Source organism: Saccopteryx bilineata, chromosome 7, assembly GCF_036850765.1.
Source record: "Saccopteryx bilineata isolate mSacBil1 chromosome 7, mSacBil1_pri_phased_curated, whole genome shotgun sequence".
NCBI classification, from domain to species: Eukaryota; Metazoa; Chordata; class Mammalia; order Chiroptera; family Emballonuridae; genus Saccopteryx; species Saccopteryx bilineata.
In genome coordinates, this window is record NC_089496.1 from 71,501,735 (window position 1) to 71,526,286 (window position 24,552).

Genomic DNA, 24,552 nt, shown 5'->3' on the forward strand with positions numbered 1-24,552 from the left:
TGGTTTTGTGAAAGTTGTGGTTTTGACCTTGAGTTTTATGATGATGGACATGACACCAGACTTCTTCAAACCTTTGTTAAGCATCTGTAGAATGTAAACATGTCACCACCTGTTCTGGGATTATGAAGATTATGGGAAATAATATATGCAATTTAGCCCTTTGCTGATCACATAGTAAGAACTCATTGAAAGGTGATGTGGGTGGTGATTTCACATATGACTGAGTCATGATTTTGATTTTCTAACTATGAGCAAGATATTTGACTCTGTGTCTGTTTACTCATGGTTATAATGGGAATAATAAAAGTAAATACCTTCAAGTATATTCTTAGTAAAGTTCAAGGGACTAAATGAGCTCACAGTAATAATAACTTCTCATAAATACTATTTTTTCCTCTTTTTTTATTCACCTATAATGACATATAATATTGTATTAGTTTTAGGAGTACAACATAAAATTTAAGATATATATAAATTTGCATAATGATCACAAAATGTTGAGTTATCATCTATCACCACACATAATTAAAATTTTTTCTTGTAATAAGAACTTTTTAGAAATCTCTTGTTAACTTTTTATATATAGTACAGTATTGTTAACTGTAGTGACTGTGCTGTACATCATTTCCCCAGAATTTATTTATCTTATAACTGGAAGTTTGCAACTTTTAATCACCTTTCATTCATTTAACCATAAACACTATCATTAGCTCTTACAACATACTTACCGAGTGCCTGCCATATACCAGACATGGTAACCAAGGTTGTCATGAACCAGTGCGACTAGTATTTTCAGGTCCCAAGCGAGAACGGTGTGGAATTAAGAAAATAGACTTGAAGAATTAAAAGATGGGTTTAGGGGGATCTGCAATTACTGCTAGCAGAAACAGGCCATGCCCCAAAACCACATCTTCCTTTATTTTATAAGGCAAAGTGAACTATTAGCAAATCAATGACTTCTCTGATTACAGTTTCCAAGGCAACCCAAGAATTCTACCAAGTGCAGAAAACCCCCACTATACATTAACATACACAAAGAAGCTAGTCTTTCCGGGGAACATGGGGGCAGGACGAGTATCACAGCTAACATGGAGGTGTATGGAAGGGCTTAGCCTTTTGCAATTTAATCAGGCACGTGAGGTGGGGGTTGGGCAGCAGCCAGTTCCCTGCACCTCTGCTCCCCAGAAATCCAAACTCTAAAAACCCTGTTGATTTTTCAGTCCCTGACACAAGCCCAGGAACATTAGTGGGCAAAACAGACAAAGTCATTGTCCTCATAAAAATTATATTCTAGTGTAGGAAATTGCAAAGGAGTATTTGATGTTTGGCAATAATGTGAGGCAAGGCTGATGAAGAAAAATGAACAGAATAAGGAGATGGCAAATAATAAAGGGTGTTATATAATATTGGATGTTCATTTTAAGTGAAAGCATGCAGCTATATGGGAGAACATTTTTGGGTAAGGGAATAGCATGCAGACTGCTGAAGCCGTAACATTCCTGATGAATGTGACAAACAGCAGTACCCCATTGTGGGTGGAACAGGGTGAACAAGAAGTGAGGATTATAAGATAAGGTCAAGGATGTAGGGCTGAGTAGGCCATGGGGAGGACTTTGAATTTTACCTTACGTGTGATGAGAAAGTAGGGCTTTGATAAGAGGAATGTTATGATGTGATTTTGGTTGTAAAAAAATCAGTGGCTGCTTTTGTAGAGAAAAGACTTGGGAGTCAAATTAGAAGCTGGGACACCAATTAATAGGCTACTGCATCATTAGATAAGAGCGGATGATGCTTTAGACCAGGTGATGGTTGTGGGAGAAGTGAATAGATTTGGGATGAATTTGGGGATATATTTGAAAGTAGAGCTGATAACATTTGCTGATGTATCAGACATGAGCAGTTGTGCAAAGATGGTTCCGTTGACTGAAAAAAGAACCACTATGGGAAGAGAAGCTTTATATAGATGGGCAGCAGAAGATTTGTTGTGAACTTATTCTGGAAATTCTTATGGTGGAAATTCTCTACCTAAGTGGAGATTATCAGGTGACAGTCATAGGAGTGGAATTTAGGGGGCAAGTCAGGACTACAGGTAAAAATTTGGGAACTGCCTGTGTTCAAATAATGCTTCAAGTCACTGCTCCTGATGCGTGTATTTGGCTAGAGAAGAGGGACGGTCCAGGGGTAGCTCTAGGATGCTCCAGCTTCACCAGTCAAGAAGAGGAAGAGGATCCAGCAGAGAAGGTGCAGCTGGTGACAAGGTGGAGGGCAAGGTGATGTTTGGAAGCCGAGTGATGAACATGTCAGGGAGAGGAGGACGTAATCTATGGGGTGAAGAGTTAGAAATTTGAGGGAAAAGATCTAAAATATTATAATATCTGGGAAGGGGAGTGTTGATAAGATAGTCTGTGGTTGCTTGATTGCCTGGCAGTAGTATAGCCCGTTTGAGGTGTAATGTAAATTTCAGCGAAGGCAAGTCAACATGGTTTGTCCTTATAGCCACATTAATCTGCTCAAGTACGCGTGCCCAGTTGGGAGAGAATTGGATTTAGGGTTGGGATTTTGGCGTGAGATTGTGAAGGAAGAAGAGGGGCGAGAGAGCTGTGTACATGCGAGGGGGGACTATTGTGATGGGCCACAAAATCCGAGATGGGTAAGGGCGGAAGTGGGCCAAACTGTGTGCTCCAGCCAACCCGAATTTGTAATTACAGTTGCTGGGAATCACATTCCACTCTCATCTCTGCCTGTGTATTTTGGGATGGCCTTTTCCTTCCTCTTTCCTCCCACCTTTCCCAACTCCCAGCCCAAACAGACACATATATACCCAATGTCTCCCATGTTTAAATTCAGTCTGCCCAGCATGGTATAGCAGACATGGTGCTTCCTTCTTGAAATACCTTTTCACCCCCAGTGAACAGTGATCTTTTCTCCCCGCTCTGACCTCCTGTAGCCTAACTCTAACTGACACTGAATAGGTTGGCATTACATACTCGTGTCTGTATTTTGCCTCTCCTACTACCTCTGCGCTTGTAAGAAACAGTAATATGTCTTTCCATCCTTAGAATTTGGCTGATGTGCAGCAAAGGTTTGACCAGTCAATGAAAATCTCAAGTAAAACAATATTATCCAAAGTAGTTGCAGAAACCAGTAGTTCCTGGAGATTACTTTTACTTTTATCTATGTGCTACATTATTTTGTAAATCATCATCTTCATTATTCCATTTGTTTATCTTGCAGGAGCATCTTTCCTTAAAGAAGTACATTATTGACATTGTGGTTGAAAGTACAGCCCCACCAGAGCCTCTGAAAGAAGAAGACCGACAGAAAAATAAAAAGAAAGCCAAAAAGATAAAAGCTCGCATGAACTCCAGGTACTATAAATAACCTTAAAAACAAAAGAAAAGAAAACCTCCCTTCCTTAGTAATGTTTCCTCCCTCCCTCCCTCCCTCCCTCCCTCCCTCCCTCCCTCCCTCCCTCCCTCCCTCCCTCCTTCTTTCCTTCCTTCCTTTTTTTTTAGTGAGACAGTGACAGAGAGAGAGACAGAGAGAGGAACAGATAGGGATAGACAGGCAGGAAGGGAGAGAGATGAGAATCATCAATTCTTTGTTGTGGCACCTTAGTTGTTCATTGATTGCTTTCTCATATGTGCCTTGACCAGCGTGGGGGAGGGCTCCAGTTGAGCCAGTGACCCCTTGCTCAAGCCAACAACCTTAAGCTCAAGCCAGAGACCCCACACTCTAGTTGGTGAGCCAGCGCTCCAGCTGTTGCGCTTGCGCTCAAGCCGGATGAGCCCGAGCTCAAGCCGGGACCTCGGGGTTTCAAACCTGGGTCCTCTGCATCCCAGGCCAGTGCTCTATCCACTGCACCACTACTGGGTCAGGCAAGGTGATTTATTCTTTTTAATGTAAATTCATTTTGTTTCCCTTTTATTGAATTTATTGGTATGACATTGGTTAACAAAATTGCACAAGTTTCGGGTGCACAATTCTACAACACATTATCTGTACACTATATTGTGTGTTCACCACAAGTCAAATCTCCGTCCATCACCACATATCTCCTGCATACCCTCTTCCACATCCCTCTACCCCCCCAAAAAAAGTTTAAAGTTGTTTACTTCAAGAAAGCCCTGAAAATAACACTGATGAGCCTAATTTATAGCCACTTTCTTTGATTGAGAAAGAAAACTGCCCATCGATCTAAGGCCCTTGCCTTCACCTGCTAAGAGCTCTCCTTATAATTTGATGCAGAAGCCCTGCCAAGCTCGGGCCTCCTCCAGTGCTCAGTACTATGTTTCAGTATATGTAAACCAAGCCTATTTTTCTTGCCAACTATTGATTTTTAAATGAAGTATTAAAGAAAATCAATAGCAATCAACAAATAGGAGTCTGCTGGCTGTGGTGTCAAATCCCATGACTAGGTTTAATCCATTTTGTTGCCTGTCACAACAAGAAAAAGTTCAAGAAATATCTGGAAATGGAAAGTGAGTTGTCAGACCTGTAGTTTATCATCAGCCTCAAAGCGACATCTAAGGACCGGACAGCTGTATGGCACATCATGACCTCACAAACTCTGCCATCACCTGATGATGGATGAGTCTTGTTCAAGGGTACAGTGCAGTTCCTCCGTAGTAGATAATTGGAGAGAAGGTAGGCTGGATATGTTGTTATACCTTTCTTCCCAAATGTCTTGAGAGATGGAGAAGCTACACCCATGGGAATATAGAGATGTGCGTCTAGAATAATGGGGAATGGTGGTCATCTCTATAGTTGCCAATTTCAGATTGTAATCAAAGAAAGGATCCACTTCATTTTACAGAACCATTGAAAACTTCAGAGTAGTCATTGAGGCAAAGAATAAAAGTGGCTTTTTAATTGTATTTTGAGGTCCCTCTAAGTTTTTAAAAATCGTTTCACAGTAAACTTTAGGGGAGGACAGGCCTTCATTTCTACTTTATGCTAAGAACTTACTGACCTCCTTATGCTGGAATGCTACAGAGCCAACGGCGTTGGTGAGCTAACCCAGTCCCGGGGCTTTAAATATCCTCTCCTTACCAATTTTATATCTTCAATTTTATTCAAACTTGGTATGTGCCAAATAAGCTCCTGCTCTTTTCTCCTCACCCCAACCCCTTCTTTTTCTCCCACTAATCTCACGTTCAGTCCAACTGCACATAATGTTAGCTTTGCTTTAAAATACACTCAGCACTTGACTATCTATCGAACTTCGCTGCTGGCCCCGGACTGGGCCTCCTTCGCTTCTACCCTGGATCGCTGCAGCAGCCCTCTGCTGGCCTCCTCGTTTCTGCCCCACCCCTAGCAGTCTGTCCCCAACACTAGCCAGAGGGAGCCTGGTAAAATGTAAGTCAGATCGGGTGTTTTCTTTTCTCAAAGCCTCAGGTGTCCTCTTCCTGGGTGACTTTTCCCATAGCTGTCCACACAAGTAACTCTTAACTTCCTTCACTGTCATCATTTCAAGCCCCAGATGTGTGTATGTTCTGATATAACAGACCTCTTCCTAAGCCTCACTTGCTTCTTTGTAAGGTGGAGACAAGACCATGTCGAGTTTTTAAGACTATATGAAATAGTTATTGTACAGGTCCTGGAACAATGCTTGGAACATATTCAGCCCTCCATAATTGTTACTTTTAACACCTTTAATATGAGGTCATAATTACTTGCAGCTACTTAGTGGTTATTTCCCCATTTTAATATATCTTAATATTTTGACTGATAGCTTTGAGCAAGTGCAGGTTTAAATAATATGTAATTTAATGTTTAATTCTCATTTAGTTATTCCTTAAATTTTCAGGTCTAACCTGTGTTACTTTTCTTTTTCCTTAGTAGGCCTGTTGTAATTTGTGTTTTTCACATTTTTTATGAAGCAGAGTTTATTTTTTCACTTGTCACTGCTGTTGGGGTTGGTACACATTGTGACTGATTTTTTCCTGGGTTACTGAACTAATTTTTTGAGGCTAGGACACTTTCGGTGAGCATTTAAATTTAAATGAGCTTTTTCCTCCCAAAAAGAGAAATTGACAAATTAAGTCAACATTAATAGATTGCTGTGGTGACACGTGTGTGAGTCTGATGACCTGTTAATGGCTGTCACCTAACTGGTTCAGGCTGGCTGGAGCTGAGTCAGATGGTGGCAGAGATGTATTCTCTCAGATTTTCCCATTTTCCTTAGACATTTGGTATTTACTGAGTATAAATAGCAAAAAAAAATCTTTGAATGTCTGGTCAAATTATTTCTACTGGCTTTTAAATTATTTCTAAAGTTAAATGATTAATTTTTACATGTATTTTATTTTGCATTATACAGTATATACTTTTTGAGGTATATAGATACTCAGCCACCTCATCTACCTTATAGAAACTTAATATGGTTTCAAGTTGAATAATCCTGATTTTAACATTTTGAAAAAGAAGCATTGTTCTGTACTAGTTTTAACATTTTGAAAAATAAGCATTGTTCTGTACTAGTTCTGTAAACTCAGAAGTGTTTTTATGAATCTATTTTTCTATCCTTTAAGAAAAAATATATTTTTAAAATCTTTTTTGTTAGCATTTATAGTATCTTAAAGAAGCAATCTCATTAATCAATGTGTTAAAATTAATGTAGTTATGTTCCTAATTTTGGAAGAAGAAAAACCCACATTCAAGGTTTTTGTTTGCTATAAAAATTATCAGCGGCCCTGGCCAGTTGACTCAGCAGCAGAGCATCGCCCAGTGTGTGGAAGTCCCAGGTTTGATTCCTGGTCAGGGCACACAGTAAAAGCACTCACCTGCTTCTCTACTCTTTCCCTTCTCCTTCCTCTCTATCTCTCTCTTCCCCTCTTGCAGCCAAGGCTCCATTGGAGCAAAGTTGGCCTGGGCGCTGAGGATGGCTCCATGGCCTCCGCCTCAGGTGCTAGAATGGCTCCGGTTGCAACGGAGCAAAGCCCCAGATGGGCAGAGCATCACCTCCTGGTGGGCATGCCAGGTGGATTCTGGTCGGGCGCATCTGGTCTGTCTCTCTGCCTCCTTGCTTCTCACCTCTGGGGAAAAAAAATTATCAGCAAAATAACTAACAGCAATGAAACTGTTTTCTCTTCAGGGCCAAGGAATATGAAAGTTTAATGGAAACAAAAAATTGTGGCTCTGACTCACCTTATAAAGCAAAGTGAGTATTTTGTCCTACATTTCAGTTCTCCATCTCTTTAGTCTCTACCTACAACAAAGTTTATCTGAACCATCGTTGTGTGCCTATGATCACGGGTTTTGTGTCTGATGTCTAATACTTTATTCTAACAGTGGTGTCTAGCTGGGGGTGATTTTGGCAGGGGACAATTGTCTCTGTCTGGGATATGTGATAGCATTGTGGTTATCACAGCTCAGGAGACAATGCTATGGCCATCACATGTGTGGAGGCCAGTGATGGTTCTAGTACGTACTTCACGTATGTGCCTTGACTGTCACTTGTTCTAATAGAATAGGTTCTGGCAAGACTGCTGGTTCTTTGCTGTGGGAGATCTCTTTCAGGACTGTTGTGACAGCTGCATTTGTTTTTAATGTGGGTGTGAGAGAGAGAGAGAAATAGATGGACAGGAAGGAAGAGAGATGAGAAGCATCCACTCGTAGTTGTGGCACCTTAGTTCTTCATTGACTGTGTCTCATAAATGCCTTGACTGGGGAGCTCCAATCAAGCTAGTGACCTTGGGCTCAAGCCAGCGACCATGGGATCATGTTGATGATCCATGCTCAAGCCTGATGAGCCCATGCTCAAACCGGGGACCTTGGGGTTTTGAAGACCTCAGCATTCCAGGTCGATGCTCTATCCCAGGGGTCTCAAACTCAACTCAGCATGTGGACCGCAGAGCAAGATCACAGCCGTTCGGCGGGCCGCACTAGGTCTACAAAAGGCAACTGTTACGCAACACTTTTCTCACTGCAGTTGAAAACAAAAAAAAATCAGTACAACAAGCACAATCATACATGCAGTTTACTCAGTGTCACAAAACGACCAGAAACTGTAGTTCGCATCACAACTGCTGTTAACTAAGCTAATATCTAGCTAGGATGCTAGAGAAATGAAAAATACAAGTAGGCCCCTAGGCTTACTTAATTTTATCCAAAATATTTTGAACTTTGTGGATTAGTCTGCGGGCCGCACAAAATTATTTGGCGGGCCGCGAGTTTGAGACCCCTGCTCTATCCACTGTGCCACCACTGGTCAGGCATGATAGCCACTCTTGACAGATGAGGATTTAGACTCCAGTACTAGTTTAAGGGTAACAACAAAACAACAATGACGAATCTCTAACATGCTGCCCACACAGGTATAGTGGGATTCTCGCATTGGTGATGGGTGCAGGGATGCTCTGCCCATCTGGAGCCGCTGCTCCATTGCTTAGCAACTGAGCTATTTTAGCTTCTGAGGGGAGGCCATGGAGCCATCCTCGGTGCCTGGAGCCAACTTGCTCCAGTAGAAACAAGATTTAGTTTAGTAAAATAGCTGATTACCAAATTAATGTGATAATATTAATAATAGGTACTGTTTACTGAGCCTTTACCTTATGCCAAGCTCTTTACATGTGTTGACTCATTTTTTCTCATAACAACTCAGTGAGTTTCTCTAGGGAAACAGCCCTCCAGGGGTTCAGTAACTTGCTAGAGGTTTGGCAACAGCATATCCAGGATATGCAAATTAATGCCTTTTGTATGATAATCAGTTAGAAAACATAAATATCATTCACAATAGTAATAAAAAGGTAAACTAAGAATATACTCAACAAGGAATTTATGAAGGCTCTGTAAAAGTAAAACCTTGCCTGACCTGTGGTGGCGCAGTGAATGGAGCGTCAACCTGGAAATGCTGAGGTCGCCAGTTCGAAACCCTGGGCTTGCCTGGTCAAGGCACATATGGGAGTTGATGCTTCCAGCTCCTCCCCCCCTTCTCTCTCTCTCTCTCCTCTCTCTCTCTCTCTCTCTCCTCTCTAAAATGAATAAATAAATAAATAATACATTTAAAAAAATAAATAAAAGTAAAACCTTAACATGCTATCAAGGGATATAAAAGAAGACTTGTATAAATAGAAAGACGAGCTATATATATATTTTTTTTAGTACAAGGGGACAAACTGTAGTCAAGTTTCATTCTTTTGCATGTGACTTTCCAGTTTTCCCAGCACCATTTGTTGAAGAGGCTTTCTTTTCTCCATTGTGTGTTGTTGGGAGAGCCAAATTTTTTAAACTTAAACCGTATAGGTAGGTACATTCCTTATCAAGGTAGCACCTGCACATGGTATTTTGTGGAAGAGCCACACTCAAGGAGCCAAAGAGCCGCATGTGGCTCGTGAGCCGTGCTTTGCCGACCACTGAACTAGTCAATCAAAAGCGCTGTCTCCTTATAAAATTATCCTAGCTAATAAATGAAGATGATTTTTCTTTTCTTCCTCCAGTCACCCCTCACCTTTCAAAAACACTTGAGTCCCGAGGTCTCTAGATGAGAGCACTGAGCAGCAGCCTGCACTGGTTGTGGCTGGAGGCAGCGACGGCACTCTGGCGATGGTAGAGCCCGAGTTGGCTGAGGTGGGCATTTCTGTAGGAGGCCTGGAGTTCCCAGATGTGGAGGTTCAGAACCCAAGCAGAGCGAAGGGAGCTTCCATGTGGGCCAGGTCACATGGCCTGGCATGGGGAGGGGCCCGGGTAAAGAGGGCAGCCTGGCAAAGGGTGTCAACCCTAGCAGAGGGAGAAGGGTGAGAAAGCCCAGAATGGACAGTAAGAGCCCAAGGAGGGCAGTAGCAGCAGGCAGACAGAGATGGTGATGTTACACGTAGGGGCTGGGCCAGTAAAGACTTATATTAAGGATGATGCAAGGCAGGTTGCTCACTGCTGGAGAAGAGAGTTAAAGATATACCCAAGGAGAATAGAAACACCATGTGGTGACAACTCGGAATTGTCACATCAGTTTTAACTGGTACTTTCCAATATATGGAAATGGAAATAGAAGTAAATATAGATGTAAATGTGTAGGGTGATATATGTTACATATATTTATTTATAAGATAACATACGTCTCCTACAGCTTTCCCCTGGGAACAGCAGCCTGGCTGCACTGAGCGTGTCTAGTCTAGCCATTGAGTATGCAGCGAATGCAGCGAGTCTTAAGGGGGAAGATGCATTCTTTTTCCATGAGAAGGGATGTTACCTTGCAAAAATGATAGTGCTCAATGGAGGCAGTACCCATATGCTGAGTTTTTCATCTTATGGAGCGATTTCTTGAGCCCTTATATTTAGAAATACAAGTTTAAGCATATTGTTTGAAAGTAGAAGGGGAACCAATAACCCTAAATTTAGAGCATGTACCTTTCAAATGGAGGAGCTGAAAAAAAAAAAGAAAATTTGTTTGTCTGTGTGTGTGTGTGTGGTGTGTGTGTGTGGTGTGTTTATGAGCTTTACCTTCTTTGCCCAATCCTTTCATCTGTTTCTGACAGCTGTTAGTCTGTTCTCTGTGTCTGTGAATCTGTTGGAAATGTGTTTGTCTTCTTGTCCAGCACACCAGCATGGACCCAGGCTCTTCTTACACTTTTATAGCCCTTCCCAGTGATACCGACAAACTGCCCCAAACTTCACTGGGATAAAACTTAGGGTTCCTTCCACAGATGCTGTGACATCTCACATTTACCAGTGACAAATTTGAATGTAGGGTTGATGGAAGTTAAATTTTAAGAGGAAAATATTCGACCATACATCGTTCTACACAAAGCCATTTACCTGACAGACACTTCTCAGATTTTAGTCTAAGAGTTATGAATCCTTCATTTTTGCTTTTTATGCTAGAAAAATTATCTGCCAGAAGTAATCCAAATAACACTTTCTGTTTTAAAAACTGCAACCTCTACACAGCTCCTTTTCTTGCCCTGTAGGGAACATACAGCTTTCAGGGCTCCAGCTCTGTGACATTCTATCATTATTTATAGTATGAATCCAAATCTGAGGCATTTTTTTTTCTCGAGACGGGCTGTTTTATTTGTGGTACTTCTGTGGAGGCAGGGAATGCAGCAGAAGTTTTTCTCATGTTACCTAAGCGTCCCCTTGGTTTGGCATTCTTCCTTGAAGGGTAGGCTCACATGAATCCCAGATTTGATTTACCTCAGGGTGAAATACAAGCCTCTTGTATTCTGTGAATTAAAATGGTCCTTGTGCCTCTCTAAGTACCTCTGGTTTTCAGTGGAATGTGAGCGTTCTTGGTAGGAATACTGCTAGATTCATATGCATCCGTTGCTGAGCCTGGATATTTAGTTACATGGTGTGCAGGTTTTGTTCAGCCAAAAGCTGAAGTGGCTACTTATCTATCACACAGTGAAGTTCGCTGCCAATATTCTTCCACACGATAAGGTCAGTAACTTTTATCGGATGGGACTACAGCCCATATTCAGTTAGAAGGGAAAAGAAGTAATGTTGCTCTTACTCAGTTTTTGTATTTTTTATGTTCCTTTTCCTTTTGTTAGAATGAGAACCTTTTGTCAATGAATAGTAATAATAGTTGATCATTTATTGACTGTCTAGTGAATGATGTTTGGTGCATTGCATTAGTTACCTGTGATCTTCAAAAGCACTAAAAGGAAAAAAATATCTATTATTTCCACTTTTAAGATGAAGAAACAGATGTTGAGTAAGTAGTTAAATGATCTTCCCAGGGTTTTCGCACACGGTCTATGCCGGAGCTAGGTTGCAAGCATAGGTATTTCTGACTCTAGAGTTTGGATTCATTCTTTCACATATCAAAGTAACTTCACATGGATAGTTTAGGTTTAAACTGGTGTTCACCAGTTTCTTTTTATCTTTTTAGCTGCATTTGCTGTTGTATTTTTTTAGAAATTTAAAAATTATACATAAGTGCATTTATAGATGAAAGTGTATTCTAGGAGAGTATTCATTTATGAATAAGTTTCCTTTTTTGAATTGACTGATACTGTATGGAGATGAGACCTAGGTTTCTAGTCCCAGGAACACTTTTACCACTTGTGAGACCTTGGGAAAGTCAACTGATTTGCTTGAGTCTTAATTTTTTCCTTATTCAAACAGGGATAATACTAATGGACAGTGTTTTTCAGAGGATTAAATAAGATCATGTATATGAAAGTATTCTGTAACCTATGTGGTTGCAGAAATTATTGAGAATGTGAAGAAGAAATTCCTTAGATTATTCACCATTAAATATCTGTTGAGTGCATTTATATAGAGGTAACGAATTAGGTGCTTGGATAATGGCAGACAAGACCCTGTCTCATGAAGTTAGTACTACGCTTCTGCACTGTCCAATATGATAGCTTCTACCACGTGTGGCTATTTATATTTAAATTATTAAAATTAAGTACAACTAAAATTTTAGTTCCTCAGTCACACGAACTATGTTTGAAGTGCCCAGCAGCCACTGTGTAAGACAGTCCAGATACAGAACACTCCTATCATTTCAGGAGGTTTTTTGTTGTAAAGCTCTGCATGGAAGAGACTTGTGATAAGTAACTTCAAGGGGTAGTCAAATCAGATAAAGTCATGTTTCAGCTAAGAACTAAGGGATAAGTAGGACTTTTCTAGATAATGTGGAGGTAGGAGAAGCATTCCAGAAGAAATGAATGAGGAGCACTTGCAAAGACAGTGAAACAGGAAGGTAGATTCAGAAAAATCGTGGTTTGTACAGAGCCTGTGTGGTGCGTGAGCCCACGCGGGAGGAATAGTTCTCCTCAATTGTAAGGGAGAAACAGGAGAGTGTGGGTAAAATGCAGAGGGGCTTGAGGATGGTGGCAGAAAGTGAAGATTTTCTTGTTCAGTACAGTAGCTTCCATTTCTCTGTGAAATGTAAGATCTCATGAAAGCAAGGGGGAGCATGGAAGGGTGGGTTTTGAAGGGGCTGGGGAATGTGTGCAGCAGGTCTTTGTGGAGAATGGGCAGATGAGCCCAACAGATTTGGTAAGATCCTGAATCATAGTCAGACCAATCTGTTGCATGGTATGACTTTTCATCAGGATCAGGAATGGAAAAGGCTGGTGAATGTTTGTCAGTCCAGCTAAAAAAAATTAATGAGTGCAGGGTACTGAGAATGGTCCGCAGTAAGAGCTGAATAGACAGTGATGATCCCCACTGCTGGGGGTGGCTGCTAGGAGTAACATCAAAGCAAGACATGGGGAAGGTAACATGTTTACAAGAAAGTGAATGTCATGATGGCCTGTGGAATCTATCACAGAGAAAAGTGAAGGTAAGACTACAGGGTTGATGCCCAAGGAACACGGGGAGACCTGGGTGAGGGCCTAGTGGGTGTTGGTGAGACACTGAAGCAAGGGAGTAGCAAGTAAGGACTGCTCACAGAGGAACAGAAGTAAGGGCTGCAAAGAAATATGACATGAAGCCCACTTAATAAAGAACCCCACAGTGTAGATGATACTTAGTGTTTCTTGGTGAAAAGCAAATAATTGTTACATTGTCTAACTAAATGACATAAACAGTAGCAGGCAATCCCAAATTGCTTTTAACCTGGAACATGGGGAGTTTGACATGAAGAGTTTACAATGCTTATAATATCCAAGCCAACTTGAAGATTTAAATCAAAATACGAAAACCTGCTCAGGTTCTAACATACATTTTCTCTGCCATCATACTCTCACTTCCCCATCTCCAATTCTGTTCTGGTTTAAATGTCACATGGTAACTGATGGCTGCAACTGCTCTCCCTGTCCCTGTGCATGGGCAGTCTGGTCCTCCACTTCCGATGGCGCCATGAGGACTAGATTGTTGTTTGTGAACAGAGAGCTGGACCAGCCTTGGAAGTGGTTTATTTTTTACCACCCCCCCCCATGCTCTATGAAGCAGTTTCTATTATAATAACAGAAGTAACTTTCATTTTAGAAGTTTAAAAAAATGAAATATAGTAGTCTAATTCATAATGTCATCTTTCCCTTTCATTCATTCCTTTTCATTCCATTTTGTATTGAAGGCTTCAGCGATTAGCCAAAGATCTTCTAAAACAGCTCCAAGTACAGGACAGCGGGCCGTGGGCAAACAATAAGGTTTCTGCTTTAGATCGGACCCTAGGAGAGATTGCCAGAATATTGGAAAAAGAGGTATGTAACTAATCTCTGGCCTCTGGCCTCTATCTTTGTGATTCTTTTTCACTATGACAGGACACGAGGCTGCAAGGCAGAGGCCATATATGCATTTCTCTTACGTTTCCAAATGCCAGTCAGCCACTGACGGATGATTTCCTCTTGTTCTTAATTAAATCAAACTTGTTTTCAGTTGTTTTAATTGAAGTCCTCAATAACAAAAATATGTTCTTTAGGTTATGGTTTTCTCTGTCATATTTTTCTCCACACAAACAAAATGAAATTATTTTAAATGGAATCACACAATAAAGATATACAATTTCATGGCAGAAAAGAAAAAGCATTGAATTATAAAGTTTATAAATCATAGGTTTTTGCAAAACACCAATTTTGTTCCTCTTTTCAGCAGAAGATTTGGCAGTTTTCTTTTGTGACCTAAAGTCATTAAATGTTTTAGTGATACTAAAAAAACCTTAATAATTCTAAAAGTCTTAATTATTTACTATAGAAAATTTTAAATGTGCAAAGAAGAAATAAAACTTCCTGTAATGCCCACTGTTGTACTTTTTGTAATCCTTTTATGGGACATTTTTTACATTTTATCTAATTTCATCATGAATAATTTCTTTCTTTCTTTCTTTTTTCATTTTTCCGAAGCTGGAAACCAGGAGGCAGTCAGACAGATTCCCACATGCGCCCGACCGGGATCCACCCGGCATGCCCACCAGGGGGCGATGTTCTGCCCCTCTGGGGCGTCACTCTGTTGCATCCAGAGCCATTCTAGCACCTGAGGCAGAGGCCACAGAGCCATCCCCAGCGCCCGGGCCATCTTTGCTCCAATGGAGCCTTGGCTGCGGGAGGGGAAGAGAGAGACAGAGAGGAAGGAGAGGGGGAGGGGTGGAGAAGCAGATCGGCGCTTCTCCTGTGTGCCCTGGCCAGGAATCGAACCCGGGACTCCTGCACTCCAGGCCGATGCTCTACTGCTGAGCCAACCGGCCAGGGCCATGAATAATTTTTTATGTCTTAAAAAATTTTTTTTAACTGAAGGGATATATCACAGTTTACACAATTTGTATCTCAGGTGGTTTCTGATTTTCGTATGTAAGATAATGGCCATATTTGTTTATTACTTGCATTTTTTGTTTGTTTTTTATTTTCTGGGTTTAAAATTTTTTTTTTTTTTTTTTCATTTTTCTGAAGCTGGAAACAGGGAAAGACAGCCAGACAGACACCCGCATGCGCCCGACCGGGATCCACCCGGCACGCCCACCAGGGGCGACGCTCTGCCCACCAGGGGGCGATGCTCTGCCCATCCTGGGCGTCGCCATGTTGCGACCAGAGCCACTCTAGCGCCTGGGGCAGAGGCCACAGAGCCATCCCCAGCGCCCGGGCCATCTTTGCTCCAACGGAGCCTCGGCTGCGGGAGGGGAAGAGAGAGACAGAGAGGGAAAGCGTGGCGGAGGGGTGGAGAAGCAAATGGGCGCTTCTCCTGTGTGCCCTGGCCGGAATCGAACCCGGGTCCTCCGCACGCTAGGCCGACGCTCTACCGCTGAGCCAACCGGCCAGGGCCTAAAATTTATTATATAACATTTTATACATCAACAAGACTGTAGTGATTAAGGTAATACAAATACAGTGAACAGCTGTGAACTCACCACCCACCTTAAGAAGTAGACTATTCTCAATGTGGTCCTGCCTCCTCTACCACCTCTGCTCCCCCCGGGCAAACACTGCATAGATTAAACAGGTGGCTTTTCTTTGTTTTTTGAAAATGACATTATCGTTTTAGCACATAGGTATATTGTTAAATAATTGATTACTTAGTTTTGCTCATATATGATTTGTATAAATTATCAGTTCTTTTGTACTTTGAGTTTGAATCCCAGCTCTGCCACTTAAAAGCTATGTGACCTTGGCACAGTTACTGAAACTTTCTCAACTCAATAGTTTTCTTTGGTAAAAATGGGTGAATAATATTACCTGCCTAAAGATTGAATGAGATACTTTAAGTGAAGACCTTACACAGTGCCTAGCATGCAGTATGTGACTAATAAATATGATCTTGTAAAAAAATTATACTCTAGACTTCTTGTAAATTATAATATTCAAAGTTATGATTCTCAGTTTTATTGACACTTATAAATGTAGCTACTTTTTGCTTATTTTATCTTGTGTAGTGAATACTTACTTCATTGTATTAATATTACAGTTTTCTTTATTCATTCTCCTGGCAGTGGACATTTGTTTGTAGGAAGAGTGTGTGTGTGTGTGTGTGTGTGTAAGAGAGACAGACAAAGAGAGATTAGAGACAGGGCTGCTCACACGTTCCTGTATTAGAGCAAATGATTGAGAATTTCTCAGAAGCACGGAGGCTCAGACTCAAGTCTGTATCAGAATCGCCTAGAGGACTTGTTCAAATCAGTTTGCTGGGCTCCACCTTGGCTTTCTGATTCAGTAGGTCTGGAGTGGGTCCCAAGAATTTGTATTTCCAGCAAGTTCCCAGGTGGCCCTGCTGCCGGTCTGGTCAGGGCATGTGCCTCAGGGGTGGGATTAGGACCAGCTTTATCTACAGGGTGGTGCTCAGCTGCACTTTGACCACAGACAGTGCGGTCCTCTGTGGGGCTTTGGGCAGCGTGTTCGCCGTGACTCTGCGGGAGCTGCAGACTTGCTCTGTCCCACGCAACCTTTTCAGACTTCAGGAAATGGTCAGTGTCAGACATGAGCTAGATGGTATTTGGAGGTTTGCTATGCCTTGGAAAAATTTCTGTAATTATTTAAAAATTAGCAAAACTGATTATTTGTTTTATAAAGAGTACTTATACTATAAAAGGCAATTGCTTAAAATACATTTTATTGTACTTTTATACCTTATCTCATGAATATTGTTTTAGATTGAAGTAATCACAGAATATTTGAGGAAGAAGTAAAAGGATCTTTATAAGAAAGTTATTCATCATGAAAATCTAAAATTATTTCGTTCACAAAGGGGCAATTTACTGGAATACCACTGAGTCCTTATGATTTGGGGGAGAAAAATGTAGTGTGGCTCACAGTCTAAATGGTCTGTGACAGGAACCTTACCATAAAGCTGTCCTCAGAGGGTACCCTGCAGGAGCACCTAATAGTCTAAACGAACCTACAATAGACCCTTTTCCTACTTGTACAACTAAAGTTCTTTTTACGTAGCCAGGGCAGAGTCCCTTCCTGTGGAATCCTGCATGTAAAGTTATACTGACATTTCAGTGTAATTCAGCTGATGATATTTATGGTTTCAGCCTAGGAATTGTAAATAACCATTTCTTTTTGTTTGGAAAACTGCCTGGAGTAACAAAATTATTAGAATCAAAGCCAAGTAATCAGCAAAGGATTTGAAGGCAGCCTGGAAGTGACCAAGGGGGACCGGTGGGCCGTGGGCAGCACTCCCTGAGCTATGGTGAGAGGTGAGGCGTGAGAGCTTTATCCTCTTAGCTCAGACCTCAACTCACGGATGATTTCTCTTGTTGCTTGACATTGTTTTCCTTACGTAATGTTTAGGAAGTTCTGAGAACTGCTTTAGAGTAAATAGGTTAAACTTGTGATGCACAGAAACACTCTTGTGATGGAAGAGATCAGAAAACTGAGGAGACCTGGGTTACCATGTATCTCAGGTTCCTTCTGGCTTTTTGAGTTCTGTGATTCTGTTCAGAAGTAAAATGTTTGTAAGCTTTGTTGCATATGTTATGCTTTTTAGCGAACTTCAACCACTTCTGTAAGATATATGGTGGTCTATCCTGACCAGGCGGTGGTGCAGTGGATAGAGCGTCAGACTGGGATGCGGAAGACCCAGGTTCGAGACCCCGAGGTCACCAGCTTGAGCGCAGGCTCCTCTGGTTTGAGCAGAGCTCACCAGCTTGGACCCAAGGTCGCTGGCTTGAGCAAGGGATTACTGGATCTGCTGAAGGCCCGTGGTCAGGGCACGTATGAGAAGGCAATCAATGAACAACTAAGGTGTCGCAACAAAAAACTGATGATTGATGCTTCTCATCTCTCTCTGTTCCTGTCTGTCTGTCCCTGTCTATCCCTCTCTCTGACTCTCTCTCTGTCTCTGTAAAAAAAACAACTAACTCTACAAATAAAAACATCTGAAATGGCTGGATAAAAAAAAGAATACTTTTTTAAGAGCATCATAGAGCTAAGAGCACATCAACCTCAGTCACTAAAAATAGTTCGGTTGATTCGAGAATCGACCCCAGATGGGAGTTGCCAAGTGGATCCGGTCAGGGTGCATGCGTGAGTCTCTCTCACTATCTCCCCTCCTCTCACTAAAAAAAGTAAAAGAAAAAAAAAGCATAAAAGAGCTATGAAGAAATTAAATAAGTACCAGGTTAAAGAAGAAGCAAGAATTTGTAAGCCTCATGAGTGAGGGGACAAAAGTAAAAGCCTAAGGACTGTCCAAGGTATGAAATCTACTGGAGGGTTTTCCCTTCACAAAGATAAGGCTACCAGAGCCTTGCCCCTGACATAACTGTGGACCCTCTTGTCATAGTACAGAAGTGGGGAAACATAATTTAGGCCTGGGGTAGAGTTGCAGTCCAAATTAATATCACCTATATTATTTAAGATGCTGCAGTGAGTTTAAAGTAGTTGCTGATTGGTTAGTGGTATCCCTAGAAACCTGACAGAAGGTCCCCATTGGAAGAAGACACCTTTATCCTGGGCCTCAGATAACTTGTCAGATCATTTTACAAGAACAAGTAGCCACAGTAAAAAAACAAGCACTGAAGAAAATAAATCATTATGAATAAGAGCAAGCAGAAACTAGAACTGCAATGCCTTGTAAATATTAGTCACAGATCCTAGGACTGTATTTTTTGTCTTTCAAGGAAATAAACATAAACTTAAAATAACTATAATTATGAACCTAACAGTAGTAACAAAGTAGGAAATTTAGAACAGTCTTCCCACTAATGGCCATTAATAAAGCTAGACTGAATTTCTAACTAAGTAGTGAAGAATTACTGAGCCAAAATCTGGAAACAGGGTCTTTTTGGACTGGGTACAATTTGTGATCAAAAAGTGGTAGATGAGATGCTGAGTAGTATTTTAGACATTGTAAAACTGGTGGGGGAAAAATGTTGGAGGTGAGGGACTGTAGCTAAAACCCCAAGGGGATGGATCCATGGAACTTCTTCCTCAGGTGCTAAAAATAGCTCGGTTGTGAGCATGGCCTCAGTTGGGCAGAGCATCAGCCCCAGACAGGGATTTCTGGGTGGATCCTGGTTGGGGTACATGTGGGAGTCTGTCTCTCTGTCTCCCCTCCTCTCACTTGGAAAAAAAGAAAAAAAATAGGCCAACTAGGTCTCCAGAACTATGCTTACTAGGGTCAGGATATAAATATTCATTATTTTTTTTAAAGTGATAGCACATTTGAAAGAAAACAAATTTGAGAACTGAACATTTTATAATCAAAATTAAGAAAACAGTATGTGAGATAACAGGCTAAACCAGCTGAGGAGAGAATTAGTGAACTCTAAGGTAGGTCATTAAGAGGGAATCCAAAATGGGTAAAGAAGGTCAATTATGTAATATCAGATAGAAACTAGATTCTTGGTTGTGAGCACAATGTAGTATATATACACTGATGTTGAATTATAATGTCGTATACCTGAAAGTTACATGATATTGTAAACTGATATTACCTAGATAAAAAAATAAGAGAATTTAAAAAATTTAAAATGAAAGATTTTAGACTGGAAACATGGAGAAAAGAATATTGGGAAAATACAGAAAAGTTTATGAGAGGCATGAGAAGGCTTAGTTTATGTATAATTTCAGAAGGCAAGGAGAGAAGGTAATAGGGCAGAAACAGTATATGAAGTGGTTATCATTTAGAACTTTCCCACAGATTCAGGAAGCTTAGTGAAACCCCAGCAGGGAAAATAAAAAGATATCTACACCTGCAGACATAGTGAAACTGGAAAATAAAATTATAAGCCAATTTCATTCATGAACTTGAATTCAAAATTCTTAAACAAAATTTTGGCAGAACAGCCCTGGCCGGTTGGCTCAGTGGTAGAGCATCGGCCTGGCGTGTGGGAGTCCCGGGTTCGATTCCCGGCCAGGGCTCACAGGAGAAGCGCCCATCTGCTTCTCCACCCCTCTCCTTCTCCTTCCTCTCTGTCTCTCTCTTACCCTCCCGCAGCCGAGGCTCCATTGGAGCAAAGTTTGCCCGGGTGCTGAGGATGGCTCTGTGGCCTCTGCCTCAGGTGCTAGAATGACTCTGATTGTGGCAGAGTGACGCCCCAGATGGACAGAGCATCGCCCCATGGTGGGCGTGCCGGGTGGATCCTGGTTGGGCGCATGCGGGAGTCTGTCTGACTGCCTCCCTGTTTCCAACTTAAGAAAAACACCCCCCCCCAAAAAAAAAAATTGGCAGAGCAAATCATGCAGTGTGTCTAAAGAATAATGTATCCCAACAAAATTGGATTCATTCAAGATATTCAAGATGGGTTTAACATTGGGAAGCCAGTGTAGCTTTTTTGTCATATTAAAAGAAGAAAAGAGAAAGCATATGATCACCTCAAAAGGTGCAGCAAAAGCATTTGATAAGTTCAGTATCAAATCAAGTTATGATAGGAAACCAGGAATAGAATGAAATTTCCTTAATTTGACAAATTGTATCTACAAAAAAATGGATAGCTAACATAAAAAAAAACTAATAAGTTTAACAAGGTTACTAGATATAAGGATAGTAAATAAAAATCAGTTGTATTTATAATATCAAAATATTCAGTATCTAGAAGTAAATCTCATGTTCAAGGATTAGAGAACTCACTGCAGTAAATATGTCTTTTCTTTTCAAGCTGATTTATAGGTTAGTGTAATTTCAATTAAAATTCCTTTTTTTAAGGTCTCATATTTATTACTGAACCAACTTACTAGTGCAGAAAAATAGACATAAATAAAGAGAAGTATCATTTTCCAGTAATTTCCCAATAGCACATGCCTGACTGTCTAGATGGCAATGATCTTTTAAGTGACATGGTAAGATGCAAATGACCCAGATATAGCACAAATATGTAAGCCATCTTGTGTGTGATTTCTCATCAGCCCAGCTTGGTTCTTCTCCTTTTGGACTTGTACCTGATTTTATAACCAGTTTTCATTCAAACCCATTGGAGAATGGGTAGATTCTCCTTTTGTTTCTTGTCCAGGAACTTCTTGATTCTGAAAGTCTTATGAGAAGACACAGCAAAGAAGAGTCAACCTTGTGCAACACGATGGCAGAGAAAGAGAGAACACAATTAAAATTCTTTATATTGTGAAATTAAAGCTTTATTTTGTGGGCCCTGGCCGGTTTGCTCAGTGATAGAGCATCAGCCTGGCGTGTGGGTGTCCTGGGTTTGAGTCCCAGGCAGGGCACACAGGAGAAGCACACATCTGCTTCTCCAGCCACCCCCTCTTGTTTTTCTCTCTCTCTCTCTCTCTTTCTCTCTCTCTCTTCTCCTCCCCTCCTGCAGCCATTGCTCGATTAGAGCAAGTTGATCCTGAGTGCTGAGGATGGCTCCATGGCCTCCACCTCAGGTGCTAAAAAATGGCTGTGGTTGCAACAGAGCAAGGGCCCCAGATGGGCAGAGCATCGCCCCCTAGTGGGCTTGCCAGGTGGATCCTGGTCGGGGTGTATGCGGGAGTCTGTCTCTGCCTCCCCTCCTTTCACTAAAAAAAACTCCCCAGAAACAAAACAAAACAATAAAAAACCACTTTATTTTGTGAAAGTTGATGTGGAGAGTCTCAAGTTAAAATAAGGAGTTTCATTGAACCAATAATGACCAAGACACTGTTGAAAAAGAATAGTATGAGAGGATTTGCTCTACCATTTATCAAGCTTATAAAGCTACAGTAATTAAAATACAAAGATAATGCCTGACTTGCGGTGGCACAGTGGATAAAGCATCGACCTGAAACCCTGAGGTCACTAGTTCAAAACCCTGGGCTTGCCTGATCAAGGCACATATGGGAATTGATACTTCCTGCCCCTCACCCCTTCTCTCACTATAAAAATGAATTTAAAAAATCTAAAAAAAGTTAAAAAAAATACAAAAGATAGCAAAAAAGAAGACTGGGACATAATTGAATTCATAAGTAGCTCTATCCAAATGCTTGATGCATGACATGTGAGGTATTTGTTTATGTATATATGTAAAAAGGAGACACACAGTGCATTAGGGAAAAGTGTGGTTTATTTTGTGATTGATGTTATAATGATTAAATATTCTTATTTTTAGAAAATGAAACTTGACCTTACCTCATGTCATAAACAAAAATTAATTCCAGATGGATCTGAATGTAAAAAGAATAAACAAACTTTTAGAAGATAGCATAGAAAAGTATCTTGACTTTGAGGTTTTGGCTGGACAAGAAAAGGACACAAAAGACATTAACCATAAAAGGAAGTGTTGATAAATTTGCATTAAGAATAGGAATTTATATTCATCAAAAGACACTAGAGGCCCTGGCCGGTTGGCTCAGTTGTAGAGCGTCAGCCTGGCGTGCAGGAGTCCCGGGTTCGATACCCGGCCAGGGCACACAGGAGAAGCGCCCATCTGCTTCTCCACCCTTCCCCCTCTCCTTCCTCTCTGTCTCTCTCTTCCCTTCCTGCAGCCAAGGCTCCATTGGAGCAAAGTTGGCCCGGGCACTGAGGATGGCTCCATGGCCTCTGCCTCAGGCGCTAGAATGGCCCTGGTTGCAACAGAGCAATGCCCCAGGTGGGCAGAGCTTCACCCCTCGGTGGGCATGCCAGGTGGATCCCGGTCAGGTGCATGCAAGAGTCTGTCTGACTTCCTCCCCGTTTCCAACTTCAGAAAAAAAAAAGACACTAGAAAAAGGATAAAAAGGCAAAAAACAATGAGAGAAGATCCTTATAATCCATGAAGAAGTGGATTCCAGAGTATATGAGAAATTCCTACAATTTAATGAGAAAAAAGACAAAACAGCCCAGTGGAAAATGGTCAAGAGGATAGGCATTCCTAAAAAGGAAATCCAAATAGCCAATAAATAAATAGAAAGATAATCTGTTTAGTAATCAGAAAAACAAATTAAAAGCTCAGTGTGATACTGTGCTTTACATACCAGAGATATAGAAATTAAAGACTGAAGACACCAAGCATTGGCAAAGATCTAGAGCAATGGGAATGTTTAATTCACTGATCATGATAATAGAAGTTGGTGCTGCCATTTCAGAAAGCAGTTTGCTGTTACAACTAAAGTTACAGACATGTATATCATATATATATATTTAGGTGAGAGTAGGGGAGATAATGAGGCAGATTCCCACATGTGCCGTGATTCCACCCAACAACCCTATCTTGGGCCAATGCTCGAGTACCAAGCTATTTTTAGTGCCTGAGGCTAATGCTCTCCAACAGGAGCTATCCTCAGTGCCTGGGGCCATGCTCAAACCAATGAAAGCACTGGCTGTAGGAGGGGAAGAGGAAAAGTAAAGTGAGAGGGAGGCTGGGAGAAAGTAGATGGTCTCTTCTCCTGTGTGCCCTGACTGGGAATCGAACCCAGGAAGTTTATACACCAAGCCAACGCTTTTTCCATTGAGCCACTGGCCAGGGCCGTATATCATATTTTACTTCTAAATCTATGCCCTGGAGGAATCAATGCACATATGCACCAGAAGACATGTACACAAAATGTAAACAGTAGCATTGTTTATAATTACCAAACATGGAAAATAGTACAACTATCTGCCAGCAGCTGAATATATAAATTATGACCTGTTCATGTAATGGGATATTATTCAACAATAAAAACAAATGAACTACCTCTATCAGGAGCAACATGGATGTATCTGACAGGGCTAAGTGAGCAAAAAAACAAAAACAAACCCCCCCACACACATATGTACATATATACTATTATCTATTATAGGTCCAGTTATATAAATCTCAAGAATAGACAAAGTGCTTATTGTGTCTTAGAATGGCAAAACTATAAAGAAGACAGAAAAATATTTCTCATGAAAATCAGGAAAATGTTTATTCAGTGGAGGGTGGGAGGTGTGACCAGAAAAATGTATCTAGGTGCCTTCTTGAAGATGTCTAGTCTTATTCTCGATTAGATAGTAACTACACAATGTTTAAGTCATTCTCTGAATTGTACTTAACATTGCCTGACTAGTGGTGTTACCTGGGATACTGAGGTCCCAAGTTTGAAGCCCCAAGGTTGTCGGCTTGAGTGCAGGCTCACCAGCTTGAGCTGTGGGATCGCCCACTTCAACATGGGATCATAGACATGACCCCATGGTCGCTGGCTTGAGCAAAGGGTTACTGGTTCGACTGGCGCCTCTACCCCCCTGGTCAAGGCATGTATGCAGTCAATGACCAACTAAGGGGCCATCACTGTTAAGTTGATGCTTCTCATCTTTCTCTCTCTCTCCCTCTCTCTCTCTCTCTCTCTCTCTCTCTTTCCCTCTCTAAGTAAG

General features: G+C 41.2%; 1 protein-coding gene across 6 annotated transcripts in view; it reads left to right on the top strand.

Moving 5' to 3' along the window:
• Positions 1–24,552, top strand: part of SCAPER (S-phase cyclin A associated protein in the ER) — a 312,812-nt gene that overhangs the window by 145,110 nt on the left and 143,150 nt on the right. For all 6 annotated transcript variants that reach the window (XM_066239323.1, XM_066239324.1, XM_066239326.1 and 3 more), the window contains 3 exons: positions 3,235–3,368; positions 7,097–7,162; positions 13,976–14,102. In XM_066239323.1, coding sequence (XP_066095420.1) covers positions 3,235–3,368; positions 7,097–7,162; positions 13,976–14,102 — 327 coding nt within the window. The remainder of the gene's footprint in view (positions 1–3,234; positions 3,369–7,096; positions 7,163–13,975; positions 14,103–24,552) is intronic.